The sequence below is a fragment of the Antechinus flavipes genome, chromosome 3 (assembly GCF_016432865.1).
Source record: "Antechinus flavipes isolate AdamAnt ecotype Samford, QLD, Australia chromosome 3, AdamAnt_v2, whole genome shotgun sequence".
Lineage (NCBI taxonomy): Eukaryota > Metazoa > Chordata > Mammalia > Dasyuromorphia > Dasyuridae > Antechinus > Antechinus flavipes.
In genome coordinates this window covers 67225042-67249760 of record NC_067400.1, presented here as the reverse complement: position 1 = coordinate 67249760, position 24719 = coordinate 67225042, and the positions used below count along the sequence as shown (strand labels likewise).

Sequence of the window (24719 nt, the reverse complement as noted above, 5' to 3'; positions counted from 1 at the left end):
ATAGTTGTCATATGCTTAGAAAGCATGTTGAGTTCAGGACAAAATTTTGTAAAAACTATTTGATCCCTTGATCTTCTGAGAGCAGCCATTCTCTTGAGATAAAACACATTACCATTACCATTTTTAGGAGCAAATAGGTTAAACCATTATGTAATTGTACAAGTATCTCCTACTTTAGTCACTTGAGAAAGAAGAGAATCTTGGAAGGATTAAGGGTAGAGAGGAAAGGTCTTCTCCATTTGAATTGATCTCACCAAACTAAGTCATTTTTTTACTGTGCTGGAATAGTTTATGTGTGACGTTGGTATTTTCCTTCTGCCTTTTTTACAACATGCTAATATAATAATAATCAAGATTTCTAGGCATATGCTGTTTGCAAAGCACTATGCAAAATACATACCCCTGCTCAAAGGGTTTTCCTATTGTGGATTTTGCACAATCCCTTGGTATTATTATTGTTGTTATTATTATATGTATTATTAAAAATTATAGTTCCAAGTCTGGGAGAGGATTGGATAAGGGACAGAATTAGTTTGTTGTAACTCCTGGGACTTTACCATGTGACTTTTTTTTTTTTTAAGATGGGATTACTCTGATCACAAAAGATGAATCTCCAAGAAGCTCTGTGACAACTGAGGAAGCCAAAAAGGTATTGGTAGATCACTGTATCTGTGGTTGCTGGGTGATTGTAGGGAGCAGTGTTCAAAAGAAGGGGTTTTCTTAACTAAACAAAATCTTAGAATGCCTAATTAGCATTTTTTCCTTCATTCATCCAGTAGATGCTCACAAGCTTCCTGTGGTTTAGGTTCCCATACCTCAGGATTGTTTCTTAAAACTCTTTAATATTGTTGAATGAGAAGAGGCTAGTGTGACCAGACTGTGGCCTGCCAACTGACACCTTAGCCATGACTGCCAAAAGTCACTTAAACTGTTTAATCTCTTGCAAATAAACCACAAAGTCTCATGGTGAAACCTATTTTCTCTCCCCTAGTGCTATGACTGCTTTTAAGTACTCTTCCCCCTCCCAATCAGTTGTGACTAACCTCCTTCAGGAGCTATTTGCAGTATGCCCCCTCCCCCGCTCAGTAGAAGATTGTATAACTAATTAATACTGGCACTTGGCAAACATGTTCCTGGGTAAGAAAGAGTCAGTAAGATAATGAGGGGCTACAGTTTGCCAAGCAGTGTGTTTGTACTCTGCTTTTTATGCTTTGTTGTACTTTTAAAAATTTTTACTGTTATCTTTTGTTTTATATCTCTTTCTTTTTTTAAAATATATCTTGCCCATAACAGGAAATTAAGAGGGAAAAATACCATTTCAACAAAACTAACCTATTTGACAACTAAGACAGTGTAATCAGGATACATTTAAAGAATAGAGGTGACATCTGTTTTTAATGGAGCTTACAAATGGGAGAGAGAACTTCCTAAAATCCTCTATGGAGAGAGCATTGAGAGCTGCCTGAGGATCAGTCATTCAGTTAGTCCTCCTCCTGTGGCAAGACTCCTTGACTGGGTACTTTGAGGACTTTTAGAAGCAAGACAAGCTATAGACCATGTCTTAAGAAAGAGAAGTCTGGATCTCCTTTTAGCATGGGCATTCCCATGGGTTTCTCATTGTTGTATAGCTTTCAGAATTGTACTTGTTTAAAAAAATATTTGCTCTCAGGGATTTATTACATTGTAGTAAGGAATAATTTGAGAGTTTTAATGAATTACCCAAAGTTACAAAAACAATTAAAAGGAAAGTCAAAACTAGAATTCAGGTGTCCTGACTCCCAGACCATTAACCTTTCCACTATACCTCATTGCGTATATTTATCTATAATTCTAATTGATTTCTCTCCATTCAAGCATGTCTTATCTTTAGGGTATCTGAGAATTCTTTATTAGTGAAAGAGAAAATAGAAATGTTTATTATTACTATCGTAATGTCTTTTCTCCAAGAAACTTTATCCTTGTTTTTAACAGTTAACTGGTTATGAAAACTTAATCTGTTGATTTTAGGAAGTTTTAGGTGAGGTACCATGAAAGGGAACTAATAAATAGAATTGTCAGTGAGACTTTGGTTTATGAAGGCCAGCTCCCTAGACTTTTGAAGGAGATGCATCCCTCCTCAGGTTATCTTCAAAGTCAAATTTTTAAAAATAAAATTATTTTTGGCCAGACACCCAAAATAATCATTTTTATTCCCTTTAAAGTAAGTGTTGAGTTTGGTCATTTCCCAAATAATCAATTAAAGGAAAATGATTACACAGATTGTAGGATCATCCTCACAATTAACTTAACTTCTTCTTGATTGTTTGCTTTAATTGAAAAAACAGTTTATCAAATTCTTACTTTTAAGTATTGGCAATTTAAGGGATATACTTATCCCAAGAGATTCTTTTTTAATTTAAAAAAAAGTTAAATTATAACTTGGCATGTATGCACCATCCAAAGAGGGAACTGACTCCCTTCATTAATGAAAAGTAAATATTTTATATCATGGGCAGAGAGATAAGATCATGTTCTGATAAACTGCTCTGACATGTTGACTCATTTCTTAGTATTTCTTTTAAGTTTGCCGTTTCCCATCTGATTTTCTGAGACTCAAGAAATTACATTTTTAAAAATACACTTTCTTATTTATTTTTTATTATGGTCACAGTTTATTAATAAATTTAGTCTTTTAGCCATATTTTTATTGTCATCTATTGTATTGTTTAAGATTTCATCAGCACTTGCTATTCAGAAAAGTTCATTTATTAATTTGCATTGAATTTTTAAAAATTTATTTAAAACTTAAAAAAAGAAAAAAAATACCACGTACACAGCTGAACATAAGAGAAGATTCAAAATACGAATGGATAAATTTCCATTTCGGGAAAATCTAAATATAAATGCTACACATTATGTTCAGAGCTACCTTTTTTTTTTTTGCTTCTGTACAGTTTTTCTTTTGTTCTCTGTTGTTCACTTTTTGACCTTATTCTTTTTTCCTTTTAATGTTTACATATCTACTTTTAGAAAATAATGTTCCCAGTTGGGTACTGTGGTAATCCCAAAAAGTGTCAGTCTTCAGAGTGCTATGGTTTGGGTATTGTTTCTTCACTCCCTCTTCAAGCTCCTGAGAGATCAGGAAGCTCTAGGGCAAGTGAATCTCTCTTCAGGAGAAAAAAGAGAATATACACATGCATGTATGTAGATATCTGTAATCATGTACATATATACACACAAACATCTAAAGCCATACTATGCTTGTTGGTCCTCTGTTTCTCAAAGTGTGTATAACATCATCCTTTATAAGTCCAAATCTCCATATTTTTTCTAAATCCACCAATTCATCATTTCCTATATCACAGCAATATTCCAGCCTTTTATTATTTAATTATTTTAAATAGCCTAAAATATATTGATTAATATGGCTGACACATAGTGTAGTTTTCTCCTAGCTTTCTTTTTTGATTAAATCTATTTTAGTTTTAACTTTGTTGAGATAAGCTATTATTCCCCACTTTTTTCTTATAAATTGTACTTCTGGTCATTATTATTATTGTTTCTATCCCTGCTGACTCCTCTACTTTACTTCTATTTGCTTCCTTGCCTTGTTATTACTTCATCTACCCCCCCCCCTTTAATCTACCTCCCCCGATTCTTTCCCTCCCTCTTTATCCCATTCTTGTTATTCTGAACACCCTTCTATACTCTTCCTCTTATCCTATTCCCTCCCCTTCTTATTTCTTTTTAAATTTAGAAGGCTTTTATACCATAAATAGAGAGATATAGATAGATAGACAGACAGAGAAGGTCCCTCTTTAACCCATTTCCAGAGAGTAGGATTCCAGAACTATCAGCCCTCCTCCCCCATCTAATTCCTCTATGTCATTTCTTCCTCTTGCATTTCATTTCTGTAACATAATTATTCTTTTTTTATCTTTTTCTACACGGTATTGCTTTTTAGAATCACATCATAACCAGCTATACCCCGATCTTCTTTTGGACTACTCAATTACTAATGACATTAGTAGACATACAGTTTACATTTCTTTATATAAGGTATAAACAGTTTGTACTTACTGAGTCCCTTGAAATTAGTCTTTGATGGTTACCTTATATTTCTCTTGAATCTTATATATCAAACTTTCTAATAAGTTCAGGTCTTTCTGCAACAAAATCCTGAAAGTCTGACAATTCATTGAAAATCCTTTTTTTTTTTTTTTCTCCTCCCATTTAGAATTATACTTAATTTTTCTAGATGTGATATTTTTAGCTGCAACCCTAGTTCTTTTTCTCTTCAGTACATATAATTGTCTTTTAATGTAATTGCTGCTAGGTCTTATGTGATTCTCATTGGTGCCACTGTATTTGAAATTTTTTTTCTTACTGCTTATAACATTTTCTTCTTGACCTAAGGATTTCAGAATTTGACTATGATGTTCTTGTAAGTTTTCCTCGTATGATCTGATCTCTTTTAGGTGGTGATCAGTAGATTTTTTTTATTTGTATTTTCCCCTCCTGTTCTAACACTAAAGGATAATTTCCTTTAAAGTCTTTTTTGAATTCTCCCATGAATTTTTTTGGGGCAGGTGATCATTGGGTGCTATTCTTTCACTAGGAAAGGCTTTTTTGTGCTTCAGTGTTCTCTGCACATGAAACAAGGTCTTCCCAATCCCCATAGCACCTCTCTATAGTTGGGTTCTTTCTCCTTTGCCTGATCATTAAAAAAAAAAAGTTCTAGCCGATTGTTGGTGTAATCTAGTGCTACTGGATAGAGGATGGTGCTTTCAACCTTAGAGTCGCCTTCAGTTTTTCCCTCTGGCCTGGAACCTGAAACCAAGAGCTCTGACCTCCTATGAGTGCTCACTGTCAATTGTGTTCCTGCCCAGGTGTGTGCTGGCTCCTTCTTGCTCAAGACTATATCTCAGGTACCACAGCTGCATCTGAAATCCCTTATCAGCATAGGTTCCTTCAGTCTTCCTGTTTCAGACTCCCTATACTGTCTGGGAGGTGAAAATTCTTGGGGCTGGGGCTGAGTCTACCTTGCAACCCAGCTAGCCCTAAGGCTTGCCACTTACTGGTTTAGAGGATTTAGGCTGGACGTTTTTATGCTTTTTTTTTTACTTGGGCCAAATCTCAGTCTTACTATCTTTCTTCAGATCTTGTTTGTTCCAGGAGGCCTACTGTTCTGCCTTAACTCTTGTTTCTGACAGCTCCACCTTTGTCCTAAACTGCTATTTTATCTCAGTTGTGGGGGAAATTGGAGAGCTTAGAATTTTCTTCATCTCCTTTACCATCTTCCCAGAATCCTCCCAATTTTCATTGAATTTTTACTTGGAAATTCTTAAGAGAAATAGAATCAGATAATAGCCTTGGTGTCACCTGTGAGTGAGTATCCAACTTGGATTGTATCACATCAGAAATATTACATTTTCAGTTCTGGGTGCCATATATTTGAAAAGGCATTGGCAAATTGTAGGAAAGTGACTGTGACAGTCATAGCATTCATGTCATATAAAGATCATTTGAAGGAACTATGGATGTTTAGCCTGGAGAAAAGAATAACTGAAGGTTACATGATAACTACCTCCAAGTTTACAAAAGACTGCCACAATCTGCCTCACCCTAGAGGTCAACACTAGAAGCTGTGGATAAAAATTGCAAAGAATGCAGTTTAGACTTCTCATAATCAGAGTTGGAAGTGACCTCAATAATTTTCTAGTCTCATCTGTACCTATATCAAAATCCCAGCTCCAACAACCCAAAATGTATTGTTAAGATTCATGTTCCCTTTTGGAGTGACTCTAACATTTTTTCTTATATTTCTTATATGTATAATTTTTAAAGATGTATTATTTAATTTTAGCTTTTTTTTTTTTTTAATTTTGGGTTCTCAATTCTTTCCCACTCATCAAGAAGGCAAGAAATATGACATCATTTATGCATGTGAAATCATATAAAACATTTCTATATTAGTCATGTTGTCCAAAGAAAAAGCAAGAAAAATAAAGTTAAAAAAATTATGCTTCTTTATGCATTCAGGTTCTATTCATTCTTCTTCTGAAGGAGGAAAGCATTTTTCATCCAAGTCCTTTGGAATTGTCTTGGATCATTGCATTTCTGATATTAGCTAAATCATTCAGAGCTGTCATTATGCAGTATTGCTGTTGCTGTGTGCAATGTTTTTCTGGTTCTTCTCATTTGCATCAATTCATATAAGTCTTCCCAGGTTTTTTTTTGAAACTATCTTGCTCATCATTTCAATTTTATTCCATATTTCATGGCTTGTTTGCCATTCCCAGATCACCACAGTAAGAGCAGCTATAAATATTTTTTTACATATTATATCCTATTTCTTGCCCATCTCTTGCCTTTTTTACCTTTTTGACGTTTTTGGAATATAGATCTAGCAGTGGGATTTCTGGATCAAAGGATATACAGTTTTCTAGTTCATTGGGCATAGTTTCAAATTGTACTAAAGAATGTTCAGACCACTTCACAATTTTACCAACAGTGCATTAGTATCCCTGTTTTCTCATATTCCCTCCAACATTTATCATTTTCTTTTTTTCTCATCTGATAGGTTTAAGTTGGTACCTCAGAGTTTTTTTAATTTTTATTTCTCTAATCAGTAGTAATTTAGAGCGTTTTTTCATATGACTCGATAGTTTTGATTTCTGTGTTTGAAAACTGCCTTTTTGTATCCTTTGACCATTTATCAAATGGAGAATGATTTGTATTTTTCTCTTATTGCTAAAATTAGCATTTTTAGTACAGTATTTAAACACAATAATGAGTAATGGACATCATTGTTTTACCTGTGATCTTATTGAAAAGGCTTCAAGTTGTTCCCCATTATAGATAATGCTGATGAGAGTTTTAGATAAATAGTTACTACTTACCATTTTAAGAAAAACTCCATTTCTAGTGTTTTTAATAGAAATGAATGTTGTATTTTATCATAAGCTATTTTTGCATCTATTTAGATAATCATAGGATGTTTTTCTTGGTTTTGTTATTGATAAGCTCAGTTTTGCTGGTAGTCTTATCAAAAACAGTTTTAAGTATTCTATTTCCTCCAGTTAATCTGGGCAATTTATATTTTTAGAAACAGTCATCCTTTTCACTTAGATTGTTTGATTTATTGGTATTAGCTCCTTATAGTTGCTTTAATTTCATCTTCATTGGTGGTGCATTCACCCTTTTTATTTATTTATTTATTTATTTATTTTTGGTAAATTTTCAAAGTTATATTAAACTTAAATACAAAGGATTATCTAGGTGAGAGCATGAATAGAGGATTTGCCCTGGAATCAGAGAGATCTAAGTTCAAATTCTAGCCTTAAAATTGTATACTCATTGTGTGACCTTGGGCAAGTCATTTAACCCTAATTGCCTCACAAACAAAACAAGAAACCTTCACTACAAAATGAGAAAAAAATAAAATTACCATATACACAGCAGAACATCAGAGAATTACAATATAAAATAATAAATTTCAATTTCAGAAAGACTATGTAATAAATATTACACATTGTTTTCAAAATTATCCAACTTTGTTTTGTTGTAGATTTCCTTTTGGTCTCTGCTGTATACTTTTTACTTTATTTTTTTCCCTCCTCTCTGTTCTCTCTTCACTCTAAAAAAGACTACACACACACACACACACACACATCTATATACGTATTAATACATAAACATGAACATATACAGTCATGCATATATTTGTAAAACCATATTTTGCATTTTTTTGCTCATCTTCTCTTTCTTTGAAAGTAAATAGCATCTTTCTAAGTCTAAGTTTTTTTAATTGTTGAATGTAATTTTCATTGCATCGTGGTCTGAAAAGGATGCATTTACCATTTCTGCCTTACTGCATTTGAGTTTGAGGTTTTTATGTCCTAATATATGGTCAATTTTTGTATAAGTTCCATGAACTGCTGAAAAGAAAGTGTATTCCTTTCTGTCTCCATTACATTTTCTCCAGAGATCTATCATATCTAACTTTTCTAGTATTCTATTTACCTCTTTGACTTCTTTCTTATTTATTTTGTGGTTTGATTTATCTAATTCTGAGAGTGCAAGGTTGAGATCTCCCACTATTATAGATTTGCTGTCTATTTCTTCTTGCAGCTCTCTTAATTTCTCTTTTAAGAATTTAGATGCTACACCACTTGGTGCATATATGTTTAATATAGATATTGCTTCATTATCCATGCTACCCTTTAGCAAGATATAGTGCCCTTCCTTATCTCTTTTAATTAGATCAATTTTTGCTTTAGCTTGATCTGAGATCAGGATGGCTACCCCTGCTTTTTTGACTTCACCTGAAGCATAGTAGATTTTGCTCCAACCTTTTACCTTTAACCTGCATGTATCTCCCCGCTTCGGGTGTGTTTCCTGTAAACAACATATTGTAGGATTCTGGCTTTTAATCCATTCTGCTAACTGCTTCCTCTTTATGGGGGAATTTACCCCGTTCACATTTATGGTTACAATGACCAATTCTGTATTACTTGCCATCTTGTTAACTCCTGTTTATGCTTTTCTCCCTTCTTTTCCCCTTACCCCCCTTCCCAGTATTAAGCTTGTGAGCACCACTTGCTTCTCATAGCCCTCCCTTTTTAGTATCCCTCTCCCTGCCTTAGAGTTCCTCCCCCTATCACCCCTTTCCCTCCCAGTTTCCGTATTCCCTTCCACTTAGCTTATTCCTTCCCTTTTCACTTTTCCCTTCTCACTTTTCAATGAGGTGGGAGAAGTTTCACCATAGATTGAATATGTCTAAAATTTTTCTCTTAAAGCCAATTCTAAAGGCAGTAAGATTCCCACTATATTCATCCCCCTCCATTATTTCTTTCAGATATAATAGGTTTCCTTTGTCTCTTCATGAGATGTACTACCCCCACTTTACCCTTTTTCTGGTACAATGTCCTTTCCACATCTAGTTTCTAGAACAAGGTATACATGTATTCTTTATACATCTTTATAGCCGAAATATAGTTCCCAAGATTAATCTTTACCTTTTTAGATTTCTCTTGAGTTCTATATTTGTAGATCAAACTTTTTGTTAAGTTCTGGCTTTTTCATCAAAAATAGGTGAAATTCGCTTACTTTGTTGAATGTCCATCTTCTTCCCTGGAAAAAGATGCTCATTCTCGCTGGGTAAGTTATTTTTGGTTGCATACCAAGTTCCTTAGCCTTTCAGAATACCATATTCCAGGCCCTTCGATCTTTTAATGTGGGTGCTGCTAGATCCTGGGTGATCCTTATTGTGGCTCCTTGATACTTGAATTGGGTTTTTCTAGCCGCTTGCAGTATTTTTTCCTTCATCTGAGGGTTCTGGCATTTGGCCACTATATTTCTTGGTGTTTTGATTTTAGGATCCCTTTCAGTAGGGGATCGATGAATTCTTTCAATGTCTATTTTACACTCTGTTTCTATGACTTCTGGGCAGTTCTCTTTGATAATTTCCTGGAAAATAGTGTCCAGGCTCTTTTTTTCATCATACTTTTCTGGAAGTCCAATGATTCTCAGGTTGTCTCTCCTGGATCTGTTTTCCAGGTCTGTTGTCTTCCCCAGAAGGTATTTCACATTCTTTTCCATTGTTTGATTTTTTTGGATTTGCTTGACTGATTCTTCTTGTCTCCTCGAGTCATTCAATTCCATTTGTTCGACCCTAATTTTCAATGAAGTATTTTCTTCACTCACTTTTTTAATATCTTTTTCTAATTGTCCAATTGAGTTCTTTTGTTCTATGGAATTTTTTTTCCATTTCGCTAATGTTGTTTTTTAGAGAGCTATTTTCTGTTTCCAGTTCACTAATCCTATTTTTCAAGGATTTTATTTCTTTATCTACCCTGTCTTTAAATGAATGGGATGACTTCTCCAGACTCTCTTGCCAAGCCTCCCTCTCCTTTTCCCATTTTTCTTCTAGCTCCCTCGTGAGATCCTTTTTAATTTCTTCTATGAGGTTCATCTGTGCTGAGGAACAGACGATCTCCTCCTTTGGGGATTCACCTGGAGACAGTCTGTTTTTAATCTCCTCAGGGTTTAGAATCTGCTCTCTATCTGTATAGAAGCTGTCAAGGGTTAAAGTCCTCTTCAATTTTTTGCTCATTTTGTCTAAGAATCAAAGACAAACTAGCAAAGAAAAAAAGAAAAAACTGGAGTCTTTCTTTGGGGGAGAGGCTGGGTGATATTACTGAGCTTCCTTTACAGACTTCGGGGAGCAGCAGTGAGGCCCTAACAGGACAGCTTGCTGAGACACTGGGGCGGGAGGGGTGGGGGGGTGGCGGCCAGGTCCTGAGAGACTCCAGCTGTTCCGGGTTGTATTCTTCGCCCCGGTGTTTTTAGCTTCTCTGCCAGGGCAAAGTATCCAATCCTGTAGCAAAGAATGCTGCAATCACGCCCCACTCCCTCTCTGGTCTGCTCAGCTCTGAGCAGCCTTCCTTGCTCTCGCTGCTGCTGCCTGCCTGCCCAAAGCCTGCGCCCGATCTAAAACCATCCCGCCCTCGAGCAAAAACAGACCTTTCCTGGCGAATCTCAAGGATGGCTTCTCTTGGTAACTATTTGTGGGCTTTTTTTCAGTCAAGCATTAATGCAGAGGTTTGTAATGAAATGGATTCTGAGAGAAAAACACGGAGCTTACACAGCTGTGTGCCTCCTCTCCGCCATCTTGGCCGGAAGTCGTCTAAGTTTTTTTTAAATCAACCAACTCATCATTTCTTACAGCAATATTCAAATTCAGTCACATTCTATCTGAGATATAGTTTTTTCCGGGTTTTTGCATCCCTTCTATTCTTGGTTGTGTTGATTTATACAAGAAATTTTTAATTTAAAATAATCATAATTATTCTTTTTTATACTTCAGCAGTACTTTCACATTATAATATAGTTTAAGGAATGATGCTGCTTTAATCTTTTATATCTTTTCCCCCAGTTTCTTTGAAATCCCTGATCTTTTGCTCTTTCAAATGAACTTTTTAATAATGTAATTGGAATGGCATCAAATAAACAGTCTGGTTAGATAAATTTGTCATTTTTTTAAAAATTGTACTGGCTTTTTCTACCCATGAACAATAAATGTTACTTCTGTTGTTTAGATCTGACTTTTATTTGTATACAAATTGTTTTATGTTTATGTTCATTTAGTTTTTGACAGGTATACTCTCAAATATTTTATACCTTCTAGTGATTTCAGATAGTCAAAAACAATGTTGAGTAATAATTGCTTAACATATAATGTAGTTTCCCTATTTTTCTCTTTTCAGTAATCTATTTTAGCTTTAACTTTGTCTAAGATCCATGATTACTTCTATTCTCTTTTTTTTTTTTAACATAATAAATTCTACTTCTTCCCTTTATTTTATCTTTGTGTGTATCTCCCAATTTTATGGTGTTTCCTGAATACGTTACAACGTATTGTTGAATTCACATTTCTAATCTGCTAAATATTTCCATTTTATGGGTAAACTCATCATATTCACATTCTAAACTATATTAACATGTGTATTTTCCTCCCTGTTTTTCCTCACTGTCTTTCTCACCTGTTTGCCCTAGTCCTCCTCACTCCTCTGCTTTACTTCTACCTACTACTTTGTCCTACTATTACTTAACTTACCAATCTCTCCAACAGTCCTCCCCTTATCCTCTTTGTCACCCTATCCCTTTGCCTTCCTATTTCTTTATGAATTTAGAAGACTTATACCCTTCTAAATATAAATAAATATTGTTTCCTCTTTAACTCATTCCCAATAAAAGTAAGATTCCAGCATTGCTCCCTCTCCCCTTTACTGGTTTCTTCTGTATCCGTTTTTCTTTTTATCCTGTTTTTATATAATTACTCCTTTTAACGTCTCTGTACATAGTTATATATTTTAGTCACTTGATCATGCACAGCTCAGCCCAAGCCTTTCTTTCAAAGTACCCAAATAATGATGACAGTCACAAGAGTATTGATAATATTTCAAAAATAAAAAGCAAATAATTTGAACTTATTTCAATCCCTTATCATCAGTTTTTAATGATTTATTTTTCTCCTGCATCTTGTATGTCTAATTTTTCATTAACTTCTGCTGCTTTTGTCACAAATACCTAAAAGTCATTAAAAGTCCTTTTATTTTTCCATTCCTGGGATAAAAGAGACCGTTGCTGTCCTCCAGTAGTATAATTTTATTGTCTGTTTTATCTTCTTGGATGCAATATCATTTGTTCCATATATGTTTAATATTGATATATTGACAATTGATATTAATATTGATTTACTATGTGTAATAGATTTTAGTTTCCCTGCTTATTTCTTTTAATTACATCTATTTTTGCTGTTGCTTTGTCCGAGATCTTGATTGTTATCCTTCTCTGCCTTTTGTTTTTGGTTTTTGGTTTTTAGTCCTTTCTATCCACTTCCACTTTATAGGTGAGTTCAGCCCTCAGATTCACAATTATGATTACTGTATTTTCTTCCACTCTTACTTTTTTTCCTATCTTTCTTTGTATTGTGTCCTTCCTTAAAAGTCTGTTTTGACTTTTTGTCAATCTTTTATGCAAAATTCCTATATCCAACTGAGTGTGTTGTTCCTATTGAGATTACAGTTTGAGTGCTACTTGTCACCTTTCCCTCATTTCCCCTTCCATTGTAAAAGCTCTTTGTGCAATGATTTACCCATTTCTCCTCTTCCTTTCCTCTTCTCCATGGACATCCCAATTTCTTATCCCTTAATTTTTTTTTTCTTTTTTTTGCTGACGCAATTGGAGATTAAATGACTTGCCCAGGGTCACACAGCTGGGACGTGTTAAGTGTCTGAGATTAGATTTGAACTCAGGTTCTCCTGACTTTAGGGCTGGTGCTCTATCCATTGCGCCACTTAGCTGTCCCACATCCCTTAATTTTTTTGAGATTATCCCATTATAGTCAATTCACACCATTGCCTTGTATCAATGTATACATTGTCTAACTGCCCTAATAACAAAAAAAGTTCTTAGAATGATCATTCCTCCATATAGGAATATAATATAAACAATTTAATCATTTCTAAGTCCATTATGATTGCTTTCTTGCTTACCTTTTTATGCTTCTCTTGAGTTTTGTGTTTGCACATTCTGCTCTTTCTTATTTCTGTTCTGTTCTTTTCATCAGGAATACTTAAAAGTCCTCTGTTTCATTAAATGTTAATTTTTTTCCCCTGAAGTATTATACTTAGTTTTGCTGGTAGTTTTTGTTTGTTTGTTTGTTTGTTTTTTGTAAATCTTAGTTCCTTTGCCTTCTGGAATATCCTCTTTGAAGCCTTCTGCCTCTTTAATATTGATAATGTTAAAACTTTCATTATCCTGACTCTAGGTCCCCAATATTTTAATTTTTTTTTCTGGCTGCTTGCAGTATTTTTCTCCTTGACCTGGAGTTTTCATTTTGAGATCTCTTTCAGGAAGTAATTGATAGATCCTTTCAATTTCTGTTTTGCCTTCCGGTTCTAGGATATCAAGGAAATTTTCTTTGACAGTTTCTTGAATGATGATGTCTAGGCTGGGTTTTTTAAATAATGGCTTTCAAATAGTACAATAATTCTTAAATTGGTATTTTTTTAAATGTGGTAAAGTGACACAGGAGGTATCTTTTGACTCATGCCTGAGTTGGATTGAAGTAAGGCAGGCTTGCACAAAGTTGTGAGGTTCACTGTCCTATATCCAACTGAGTGTGTTGTTCCTATTGAGATTACAGTTTGAGTGCTACTTGCCACCTTTCCCTCATTTCCCCTTCCATTGTAAAAGCTCTTTGTGCAATGATTTACCCATTTCTCCTCTTCCTTTCCTCTTCTCCCTGGACATCCCAATTTCTTATCCCTTAATTTTTTTTTCTTTTTTTTGCTGACGCAATTGGAGATTAAATGCCGAAGCCCAGACACAATTCAGGAGAACAGTTCTGGTGCAGATGACCTTGGGCTCCTGGCTCTCTGACCCAACTCCCAAGTGCGCCACAGTGCCTGCCTCTGTTGCCTCATTCGGCTGAGGCAGGGTCTTTACTGTCTTGAAGTAGATCCTTCCCCGACAGACTCCACCCTGGTTACACTCCACCAAAATGGCCTATTAGAGCTTGCCCACTGCACATGGTATGGCTTCTTGGAGCCCTAAGCGAGTGTCAAGTGAATCAGATTATGCCAGAGATGGAAAGCAGCACCGAGAGGGCTCAGAACCCTCCCACCTGACAGAACAGTCTTCCCTGAATACCTGCACCCTTTCCTGAACATCCTGTACTCCTTTCAAAACTCCTTTCAAAAATTCTTATGGACTATTTGTGCCCAACTTGTGGGAGAGCCTTTCAAGCTCATGTTGGTCAGAGGTACCCCTCATGCTGTCTGAGCTCTCTGAACCCCAGTTTTATCACCCCTAAAATGTGAACATTGGACTAGAGGATTTCTCAGATCCCTTCTTGTTCTAAACCTTATTATCTTTTGAATGAGAAATAAATAAGTAAAAAGAATTCATTTCAGAAAAGGATTAAAAACTAGGGAGCTTTGAAGAAAGTGAATGGGGACATGGAGCTCAGGCAAGGGAAAAGGTAGTGGAAACCCATCTAGGGCAGCAGAGGAAAAGGGACAGACACAGAACTGAACCTCTAGACTAACTCCCAATATTTGCTTCCCATTTTAATCCCTAAGGCCTCACCTTGAAAATAGTCCTGACCAGAGAGGAACTGATGGCAACTTTCTCCCAGCTCACTTATTAGAATTGCAGTGGTAAAAAAAAAAAAAAAACACCTCAGACCAAAGAAATAGTAAGCAACAGCACTGATGCTCCTACTTGTGTTGTTTTCTTGAGCACTAGGAGCCTTGGCCACTTCTGGGTTATTCATCTCTTTTATCTATTCAAGACCCTGTAATGAGCAGCAGGGTTGATTAAGATGGACATTGGAAGCCTGAGAAGGCTGCAGCTCCTATCTAGTGACTGCCATGATCTCTGGGGTAATCCACCCTCTTTCCCCAGATGCACCAGTAAGCAGAGTCAGCAGCACAGGGTTTGTGTGTGCTTGTATGCCACGGGCAACTTTCTGAGCCTCGGAAATCACAGATGAATAGTTAGCTTCTCTCCTTACTACTCTCCCTCTCTTGTAAGACGATGACCTACAGAGGGCATGGATAAAAACCCTGTCCAGTGCTGAGCACAAGCAGCCTGCATGTAAACACATTGTCCTTCAGGACACTTTGATACATCTACATGTTAGCCCATAATAACTTCCTACTGGAGCCATGCTTCCAATAGCAGCTGTCTGAGGAGCAAACCAAGGTCAGTTCATGTTTTCCAATTTTAGAGAATCTTAGGACAGGATGGTGACTTAGATTTTCTGCTTCATTCCTCTGCCTTCAATCTGGATAAGATTTCATTCCAACCATGTTTGAAAGGTAGCCGTCTACTTTTTTTTTTTTTAAGATCTTCAGAGGAGGAAACCAAATCTTTTTTTTTGATAACAAGACAGTATTTTGGGGAAAGGGAGTGGCGCCAGAGAGGTGATCTCCAAAAATAGGAGTAGGTCCTCTGCAAATTTTTTATGTTCCAAGTATATTACAAAGAGAATGACCAGAAATGAGAGTTGACTTTCACTCCATTGTACTGTGTGCAGATTATCTGTTTCTTTTGTTGAGAAAACAGGCCCATCACTATATTCTCTGCTAGAGCTGTATCCTCCCCATCACTGTGCAGACTGGAAATTACTTGCAGTTAAGAGCTTGGAGGATGGGGAATGATAAGTTGAAGATATCTGCTTTGCCAGAGGCTTTGGGAAGGATAATGGATGGCAACTTAGCTTTTAGACATAATTTGCTTACGCAGAAATGCAAAGTGGATCTTGTCAGGAAAATCAATTGCAGATGTTCGGTGCTTGATGGAAATGAAACTTTCTGTTTGCAACTGTGTGCTTCTCCCTGGAAAATTAGCTCAGGCTCCAATATTTGATTTTGTATATAGTGGTCATCCTGAACAAGCAAACTTATCTTCTAATCCAGTCTTTAATTTCATTTTGAGGTTTGCTTTGGTAGTTGGGAAATGACTGGGAAATGGAGCTTTAAAAAGTTAGCAGTGTCACAAAACCTATGAAATTTTCAGATTAATCATCTATAAGTACTTTTAATGTCCTTACTGTGTGCCTAGCACCTAAATGATAAGAAAGTTATAAGGGAAATATTAGATACACAACCTACTCTTGTGAAATTTATAATTTAGTCAGGAAAATAATGATTCTGAAACCAAATGTCTGAACTGAAGTGGGGCACATAAGTCATACATTTATGGCCCAGCAGGGGTTTTTGCCAGTGATTGTTTTCTCCTTTTAGCTAAACATTTCTGATGTCAGTTAATGGTACTGAATGAGAGAGAAAGAACAGAAAATCATGTGGCCTTAAAAGTGATGAAATTAGAGTGTAAATAAAAATGCTAATTTGAAAATTACAGAGCAGATCACACAGTCAGGTATATAAACTGTATGCAAATGAATATTTCACTCTCATTTCATTTGCCTGGTTGAGACCTTTGGGAAATCCTAATCACAGTTTTAAATGGGATTAAGAATATCAAACCTACTTATTATTTCCTCAACTAGAAGAAGTCGAGGAAATAATAAGTAGGTATGATATTCTTAATCCCATCAGTACCACTGATTCCCAATTTCAAGTCAGCACCCATATTGGTGTCAATACTGTCACAGTTTCTTCCTGAAACAATCATTCCCTCACCTAGCAGCCAGACTTGTTAATGGAGAGAAGTTGGTGGCTGGCAGAAAGAAAGGCTCACTTTGGGACCAGTATCTCCATGGGCACAGTGGCAATACTGACAGAGCTAATAATTCCTTCTACTCCCCCTTCCCCTAGCAACAGCATCCCTATATTACATCAGATACCCCAGCTCCTTGGGTACCAGAATGTCATCTCTACTTTTTTTCTGGACTCCAGAAAACACAGAGAATAGAAGAAACAGGATGGGAGATGGAAGAAGGGTGGCAGAATTGTATAGCCAAGGAGCTTAGAAGATGCTAGAGCACAGAACTGCCTAAAGGCTTGATTTTGGTTTTGGTTTTGCCATTGACAAAAACTCCTGATATTTACTATTCTTTTAGGTTTGTTTGTTTTTTTTTTTAAATACTTTAGGATTGCAAAACCTCAGTTGTATCTAATTTTAAGAGTCAAAGCAAAACAAGTTTGGGAGCCACTGTCTTAATAAAAACAGACAAAAAGATCCATGTGACCAGTTGGTATCATTTTGATGCTAGAAAGCAGTGGAAACATTTTTATTCCGCTCTCAATTTGTATAAAGTACAGAAACCTTTTGAAAGAGGGAGAGATAGGCATCTACGGCAGAACAAGAAAGCTAGGATTGACATGAAATCTTTTTTTTTTTTTCCTCCATTTTGTGTGGAGGCAACTATGTAAGAAAAGGCCTGGATGGGGGAGGCAGTCTCACTAAATTAATTTTCTGTATATACTGTCATTGAGAGAATGAGTCACAAGAATATGAGGACTTTCTTCCTCTGCCCCTTTCCTTTTAGATGGGGGAAAAAAAGCCACTGCTGAAGATACCAGTACTTTTCCACTTGTTAAATTATTTAGAATTGACTATTCATTCTGCTACTAGATCATCTTCTAGGATTGTGGCAGTGTGGATAATGAAACATAGCTTTTCGTACCATAAGATAGAGGATGAATACAGAGCAAAGGTGGTCTTGTCACTACTGTGGCCCCAGCCAATTACTCCCCTTTGTAAGTCCTGTGACCTGGGCTGTCCCTGAACCTCTGTCTTCAGGTGTGCCTGGTTGATGTCCCAGAGACAATCTGGTAACGTCTTCAGATCCCTTCTCAGAATCATACAGTCAGGAGAATGTCTAAGTCAAAAACGTTTGCCCAAGAAGTTACCCTGTCTGTCCTCCAACATCCTATTATGATGGCCACTTTGCCAGTACAATGTAGATTGGAAAGCTCCAGACCAGGACATTATCCAACTGCCAATGACTTCCTGCCTTTTGAAGGATCACAGAATCATATATATGGAGCTGGAGAGACACTGTCAGATTATATTGACTATCCCATTCCCAAAGTCAAAGCTGTTGGCTCCATTTCATTCACTTTTAGAATCTCCAAACACTCTACACCATCACATACCTCCAGCATTCATGGACCTTTATCTATATTTTGTTCTGTAAAAGTCTTATTTGCTCTAATTGCCCATTTTTTTATATAGTTTTTCATAAACAAGTCAAAAATCCATAGCATTTGTTATATACTTCTACTTTCCAGGCACTATATCAGAATTGGGGATTCAAAAAGAGGCAAAAAGAAATCCCTATTCTCAAAATTTCATGCTCTAATGAGGAAAATACTGTGGATTCAACTCTGTACAAACAAAACTATACACAAGCTAAATTGGAGATTATCAATAGAGGGGAATGACACTAAGATTAAAGAGAACTGGGAAAGATTTCTTGCAGATGATGGGACTTAGCTGACACTTGATGGAAACTAGGAGTTCGAAATGAGGAAAGAGAGCATCCTAGGTATGAAGAAAGCCAGTGAAAATGCAAGAAGTCAACAAATGGATGTCAATACAAAGAACAGTAAGGAGGTCCATGTCTCTGGATCACAAAGTGGAGGGAGATAAGATCTAAGACCATGGGAAAGATAGGAAAGAGCTATGTTATGAAGGGCTTTAAAAAGCAAATAAAGGGTTTTATATTTGATCCCTAAGCTAATAGGAAGGTACTTGATTGGATTCAACATGGTCAGAGTAGTACTTAAGATCATTGGAATATAGATTGGAATGGGGAGAGACTTGAGGCAGGCTAAACCACCAGCAAGCTGTTGCAATAGTCTGGTTGGGAAGTGATGAGTACCTGCACCAGGAGATTGACAGTGTCAGAGGAGAGAAATTTATAAGGCCTTCAGAAACAAGTTTATTCAGAGCCTAAGTGGGGGTTCTCTGAACCTATAGCTTCTCAGTAAATATTGTTGACTGATTTAACAAGTTCTTTTGATCATTTTTGAATCTTTTCTCCAAAAGACTCCTTTTCCTTAATGCACGCTGCTGAATCCCAGATAACCTTTTTTCAGAATCCTCAATTACAAGAGAAGAGAGAGGTCAAGATCATGTCATTCCTCTTCTGGAGCCTTTAAAAGGAAAATGCTATTAGAGTAGATAGTCTTAAATATATAAAAAGAAGTAGAACTCTCCTGTAGAGCCAGAGAGAGAGAGAAACACTCCAATAATTTAATTGACTTTATATCCACAGTTCCTAATCCCAAAGGAGAAAGCAGCTGAAATCATGGATGCGGCTGAAGAAGGAGGAGATGTGGATGATTTAGTAAGTATTGGGAACAGAGATTGGCTGATTGTGTGACTGAAATTGCCTCAGCTGTGAATTCAGCCTGGGAAGCAGCTTGTGAAACTTATTCTTTACATTTGAAAGAATTTCAAATTCCTACACAGTAGAATCCCCCTACATGAGTTACTGAGGTCCATTATAAATTTAATCAGATAGGTAATTTCATAATGGCAAGTGCTGGGTTCTGTGGTTTCAATTGTGTTGTTCACAAAGATTAATCCTCCCTTTTGAAGGGCTAAAAGAGAGCCAGGGAGACTATTTCTTTGATAACAAAATGGGATCATTTACTGAAATTGCACTTAACTAAAAATGAAATATACACATAGCAATTTGTGTGGGTTTACAAATAAAAGACATTTTTAAAAGCTTAATTTTTTACTGTTCTCACTCAACCCAGTACAGACAAACAAGACTCATAGGAATTTATAGGTTTCCGGACTTTCTTATACTCCATTGTTGGTGGCTGTGAAAGCACTAATATGTTCATGACTGCGTCACTAGCTTTCCCACCCAAAAGTTCCTTCCTTTAAATCTTTAGTAATAGCCACCTGCTGAAGTCTGCATATTGTGATTTCAGTTTTCATCATGAGAAGCACTTTTCTCTCTGGGTTTTCTACTGAAGTGATTCCACCACAAAAGTCTCCCACAGATGTGCAGTTATTTAAGATTTCAGTAGACTGTGTGTGCATATGCATTGTTTGTAGATTTGTGTGTCTGTTTTCTTGAAACTGTTCCTGTCTGGCATTCCTTTCCCTTTCCAGTACCTCCCTTGTTTGTAGAATGGTGGCCTGGCTTGTTTGCAAATGCTTCCTCTTTATTTATTTTTTTAGCTGGACATGATGTAAGCTGTGGAAGAACTTAAGAACATGAGAGAAGAAGGACATTGTGGTGGCTGCAGGGACTGAGGAAGATTCCACAGAGGCTCTTGCAGGGTGGGTTACAAGCAAGCCATTCCAGGAAATCTGCAGTTCTGACAGGAACCCATGAGTTCCAGATGTTGAACATCAATTTGTATATTGATATTTTCTTTGAGTCAGTGAGTTATTTTCTTAAGCTACAGAAAAATGTACCTGATATATGGATACAAAGAGAGACAATGACAATTCTCTTTTCAGTGTTCTCATCTTTATCATTGCTACTGATATTGGAACATTTCTCAAATATTCTGTTAATTCCAAGTGCATAAATTTCATTCTTGAACACCAGAGCTGTACATATATCATTGTTGTGAAAACAACCAAAATAAAGTCATTTTTTTCCTTTGCTACTAGTGTTTCTGACCTAAGGCACATGGGACCTTCGGTGAGCTTTGGTGGGGAGATAGCTACAGGAAGAACTATCGTCCAAGATGAGTCACTGTGTACAATGGTCACTGAAGAGGTTCTTTTTCCTACTGAGTGGGATTCTGGGCTAGAAAAGCATGAGTGCTTGCTTCGTCTCCTGGCAGCGGGTGCTAGAATCATGAAACACTGGTTCCTGCCCCTCCCATGGATCTCAGCTCATCACTAATGAGCTTTTTCAATGAAGACAAAAGAGTTCCTTTCTTGAGTGAGTAAGCAGACAAAAAAGCCTTGCTTTTTAAGGAGTCAGAAGAGTTCATGTCCTTGATCTAAAGCTTTCCAGGAATATGACTGGCTTCCTGCGGTCACTCATATGTGTACGAACCTGACTCCCCTCTCCCGCACCCCCAAGCTCAAGTCTTTGGCCTCCAAGTTCAGCATTTATTCCATTGTAGTCACTCCTGTAATTACTGAGGTCCTTTTTTATTTCTAAATGTGGTCAACCAAAGTGATAGTAGACTGCACAAGACAAACAGAAAATCTGTTGTTCTTTCAGGTTCTCATCATTCCTTTCCCTCCTGCTGGGATTCTACTTCTATGTCTCTGGGGAAACCAGCCTTTCCTGAGACCAAGAGGATGACAGAGTAGTCATTCTTCATACTCACTTTTCCTACTCTCTCCATCAGTCCTGACACCTCCATCCTCAGGTCCCTGGACTTTTAGTGCTGTGCCATCCTGTTCATCACCTTCTCCCAAATGTTTATCACTGCCATTTGCTCTGTGACCTTAACGCACAAATCACACACGATGGCACAGTTGAACTCCTCCTTTGGGTTACAACTAATTATTAAAGCTATGTAGCAGAATCCTTCAGTGCTGAGAAATGCAAAGGTACATACCAAAAGGGGATGTCATGGACTTTTGACATTGAAGGGAAGAAGTGGTGTCATTTGGACCTCTAGGTCATCTTGCATCTTCCATTCTTGGCACATGATTTACAATTGTGAAATAAATACCAAGAAAAAGATGCCATTGTCTTACAGATTTATATATTTCCTGCTGCATGTTTGTATTTTTATGAAATCTGAAAAATTTCCTACAAACAGAAGAGCAAAGGTGAGACTTAGCAAATATAATTCCTGTAAGCACACAGATGCTCACTTTCTTTTGCAACACAATAAATTTCCAAATGGAATAAGCCGTCAAATTAAATGAAACATTTATTAAGCTCCATTTATGTGCTAGAAGCAAAAGGACTTATATTCTTTTGGAATTACAACATGTAAATAGATAAGTAAATATAAGATACATTAGAAAAAAAACATGCTGACATCTCAGGGAATACAAAAGGTTCTATATAGGAGTGATAACATGACATGATTCTTGAAAGAATAAAAAGATGCTGAGGAGGAACGCAATGACAGGCACTGAATGACTTGTGTGGAATGTTAAATTTGGGAGATAGGAACTGGAACAGAACCTTAAGAAACTGACCATTCCATCTTAGGCTTTGTGAGGGGTAAAATAAGGGAAGTCAGTTATGGATTGACACGCACACCAGACTTTTAAATGGTTAACTTCAAAGGTTTCTGAGAAAAACAAGGTAGGAAACCATAGCCTAAATTCTACAGAGGAAGTCAGCTCAGGAGGGAATAGGAAGTGCTCAACAAATAAATACCAAAGACAAAGAAACAATTCTGATGAGATAAAAAAGGGGTAGGAGCTTGTCTAGACAGCAGTGAGGATGCACAGGGAATTCAGCAGCCAAGAGAGACTTTTTCCCCCTTCCTTTTTTTGACCAGACTCAAGGTTTCACTGCTGTAGTTCCCTAGTGAGGAAACCCTTTCTCTCAATAGAAGTCAGCTCCTACTTCTCATCTTCCAGTCTTAGAAAGCTGTGGGGCATTGAAAGGTGAAATCACTTGACCAAGCCACACAGGCACCATAGAGATGTATCTACATGTATGTCCTGGGACCCTCAAGCTAATACCAAAGGCTGAAGAGTCCTGCCCATTCCTCAACAAGACAACTGATGCCTTCTGAACAAACAGAGCTATAATCCTTGCCCCTGAGATACTAACAGGTGACAGCAAAACCTCCGAATATTGCAGCGCACTTTGAATGAACTATATAGCGGCCTGGATTTGGGGTGAATAGCAGGCTCCTGGTCCTTCGGTACTTCCAGGTCAGGGGCACACTTGAAGCCGTGAATATTCTGGTCCTGAGCCAGCACAGGGCCTGTGTCTGTGGGGAGAGTGCAGCAGGTCTTCAGGAGTGATATAACTTTCAACTTAGAGTGGAAACTGCCGGGGGCCTTCAGCCCTGATCCTGGAAGCCACGTGTGCCTTTTAACTGCTCAGCACTTCCAGGCACCTCAGCTTGTGTGTCCTTGTGACTGGCTTCAAGGGTAGGCACCTGTTTGGAGGAGGGCCTATGAGGGGCCCTAAGGGTGATAAATAGTAATGGTATTAGGAGATGTTGGTTATCTCGAAATATAGTAAGTACTAGTAGAGTATCTTGGATCCTAAAAAGAATAGTAAGAATGTGCTTGGAAGGAGCCACTGTTATCTTGGAGGGATAGAACAGAACAAAGCAAGTTGGAAGAATGGGTGGAGAGAAGTGTTTTACTTTGACATGCAAATTTATAAGGCAGTGCTTCAAAGATAACAAAATACAAGCCAAAAAAAGGATTATAATATTTAATCCAAAAATTTATATTTGGGAAAGTGTATCCCCCAAAGCTGTTGTCACATGCAGTTTACAGTAAAAAAATAATAACTATGTAGTAAGTATGTGTTACCCATATAGGTTATGTGTGTATCCACATAGATTTGTCTAAATGGGGTTCATGGAAAAATTCTGATAGCCATCACAGTAATCTTGTTCACCTTCTTCAAGAGAGATTTTGATTGTCTCCTGGATAGGACTAGAAGGGCTATGAGACTAGCTAATTCTACTGTCCTTAGATGAATAAACACCCTACCCATCCCCAGTTTTGCTAGTCTATAAGAAATGATTTATTTAGTTTCCTGAAGTTTAAAATACTTTCCTGGTCTACATCCTTGAAAGAGGAATGGATACCCCAAACCTCACAACTTCCCGTAAAATGCTAGCAAAAGACCAGCACAAATTGTGAATAGTTGGCAAACCTATTTATCCAAGCATATAGCATAATAACAATAAAAAATTATTAAAATTAGATTAGAATACAACAAACAACAAAAAGGACTACTTTTCAGGATAGATGGAATGTAATAACTAAGCAATGAGCTCTTCCACTGGGAGTGAGATGTCTCCACTCAAACAAGAGAATCCCCAATAATAACCAGAGGAAATTCCCTGAAGTGTCTTGGGAAATAGGCTGGAAATCAGAGCAAACCAGCTTTCTTCTAAGTGTTTATCTTCCAAAATCTGTTTTCCTTCTCTGGACGTCTCCCCAAAGTAGATCTGGAACCATGTGTCTCTTCTCTAGAAGGAAGAATATATCCCCTCTCATTCTTTCCACCAATGAGGAGAACCTTATGAAGCAAATCTAGGCTTGACCCTGGTTACAAGCATAATAATAATATAAACAGTCCATCACTTAACCCCACGTTTATAGTAGGAATTCATAGATCAATAGCATTTCCATCTTCAAGGTGCATAACAATAAAAACAAGGCACTGACTAATTAAAAGAAAGTAGAATTTGAACCCTGACTCGAACATGTGCTGACTAAAGGCAAGGACAGCTAATAGAGAATAAACATAAAGGTATGTCACAGTCCAGTTGTCATAATCTAAGAGTGATATATAGTAATATCATTAAGAGATGTTGGTTATCTCAAAATGGATAATCTGTTATCTTGGATATGTTTGGAAGGAGCCACTGTTGGTTCAGATAGGCTTTCAACAAAAACTCAGCAAAAAGGATTGAGTTTTTTGTTTGTTTTTGTTTTTTTGCATTTTGCTTTTAAATCAATCTAAAAAAAAGAGGAGGATCAAAAGTTTTAGGACTGCTTTTCAGGATAGATGGGATATTATATCCCACTAACCAATGAGAAAAAGTATAATTGGTTCAAGGATCCGGTTTCAAATACCACATCTTATGTTTACTACTTTTGTGATC

General features: G+C 36.8%; 1 protein-coding gene across 1 annotated transcript in view; it reads left to right on the top strand.

The window, feature by feature from the left end:
• Window positions 1-20596, top strand: part of XRCC5 (X-ray repair cross complementing 5) — a 118940-nt gene extending 98344 nt beyond the window's left edge. Inside the window, exons 19-21 of the mRNA XM_051983585.1 lie at window positions 582-649; window positions 19241-19312; window positions 20164-20596. Coding sequence (XP_051839545.1) covers window positions 582-649; window positions 19241-19312; window positions 20164-20178 — 155 coding nt within the window. The 3' untranslated portion in view covers window positions 20179-20596. The remainder of the gene's footprint in view (window positions 1-581; window positions 650-19240; window positions 19313-20163) is intronic.
• Window positions 20597-24719: the final 4123 nt, after the last annotated feature.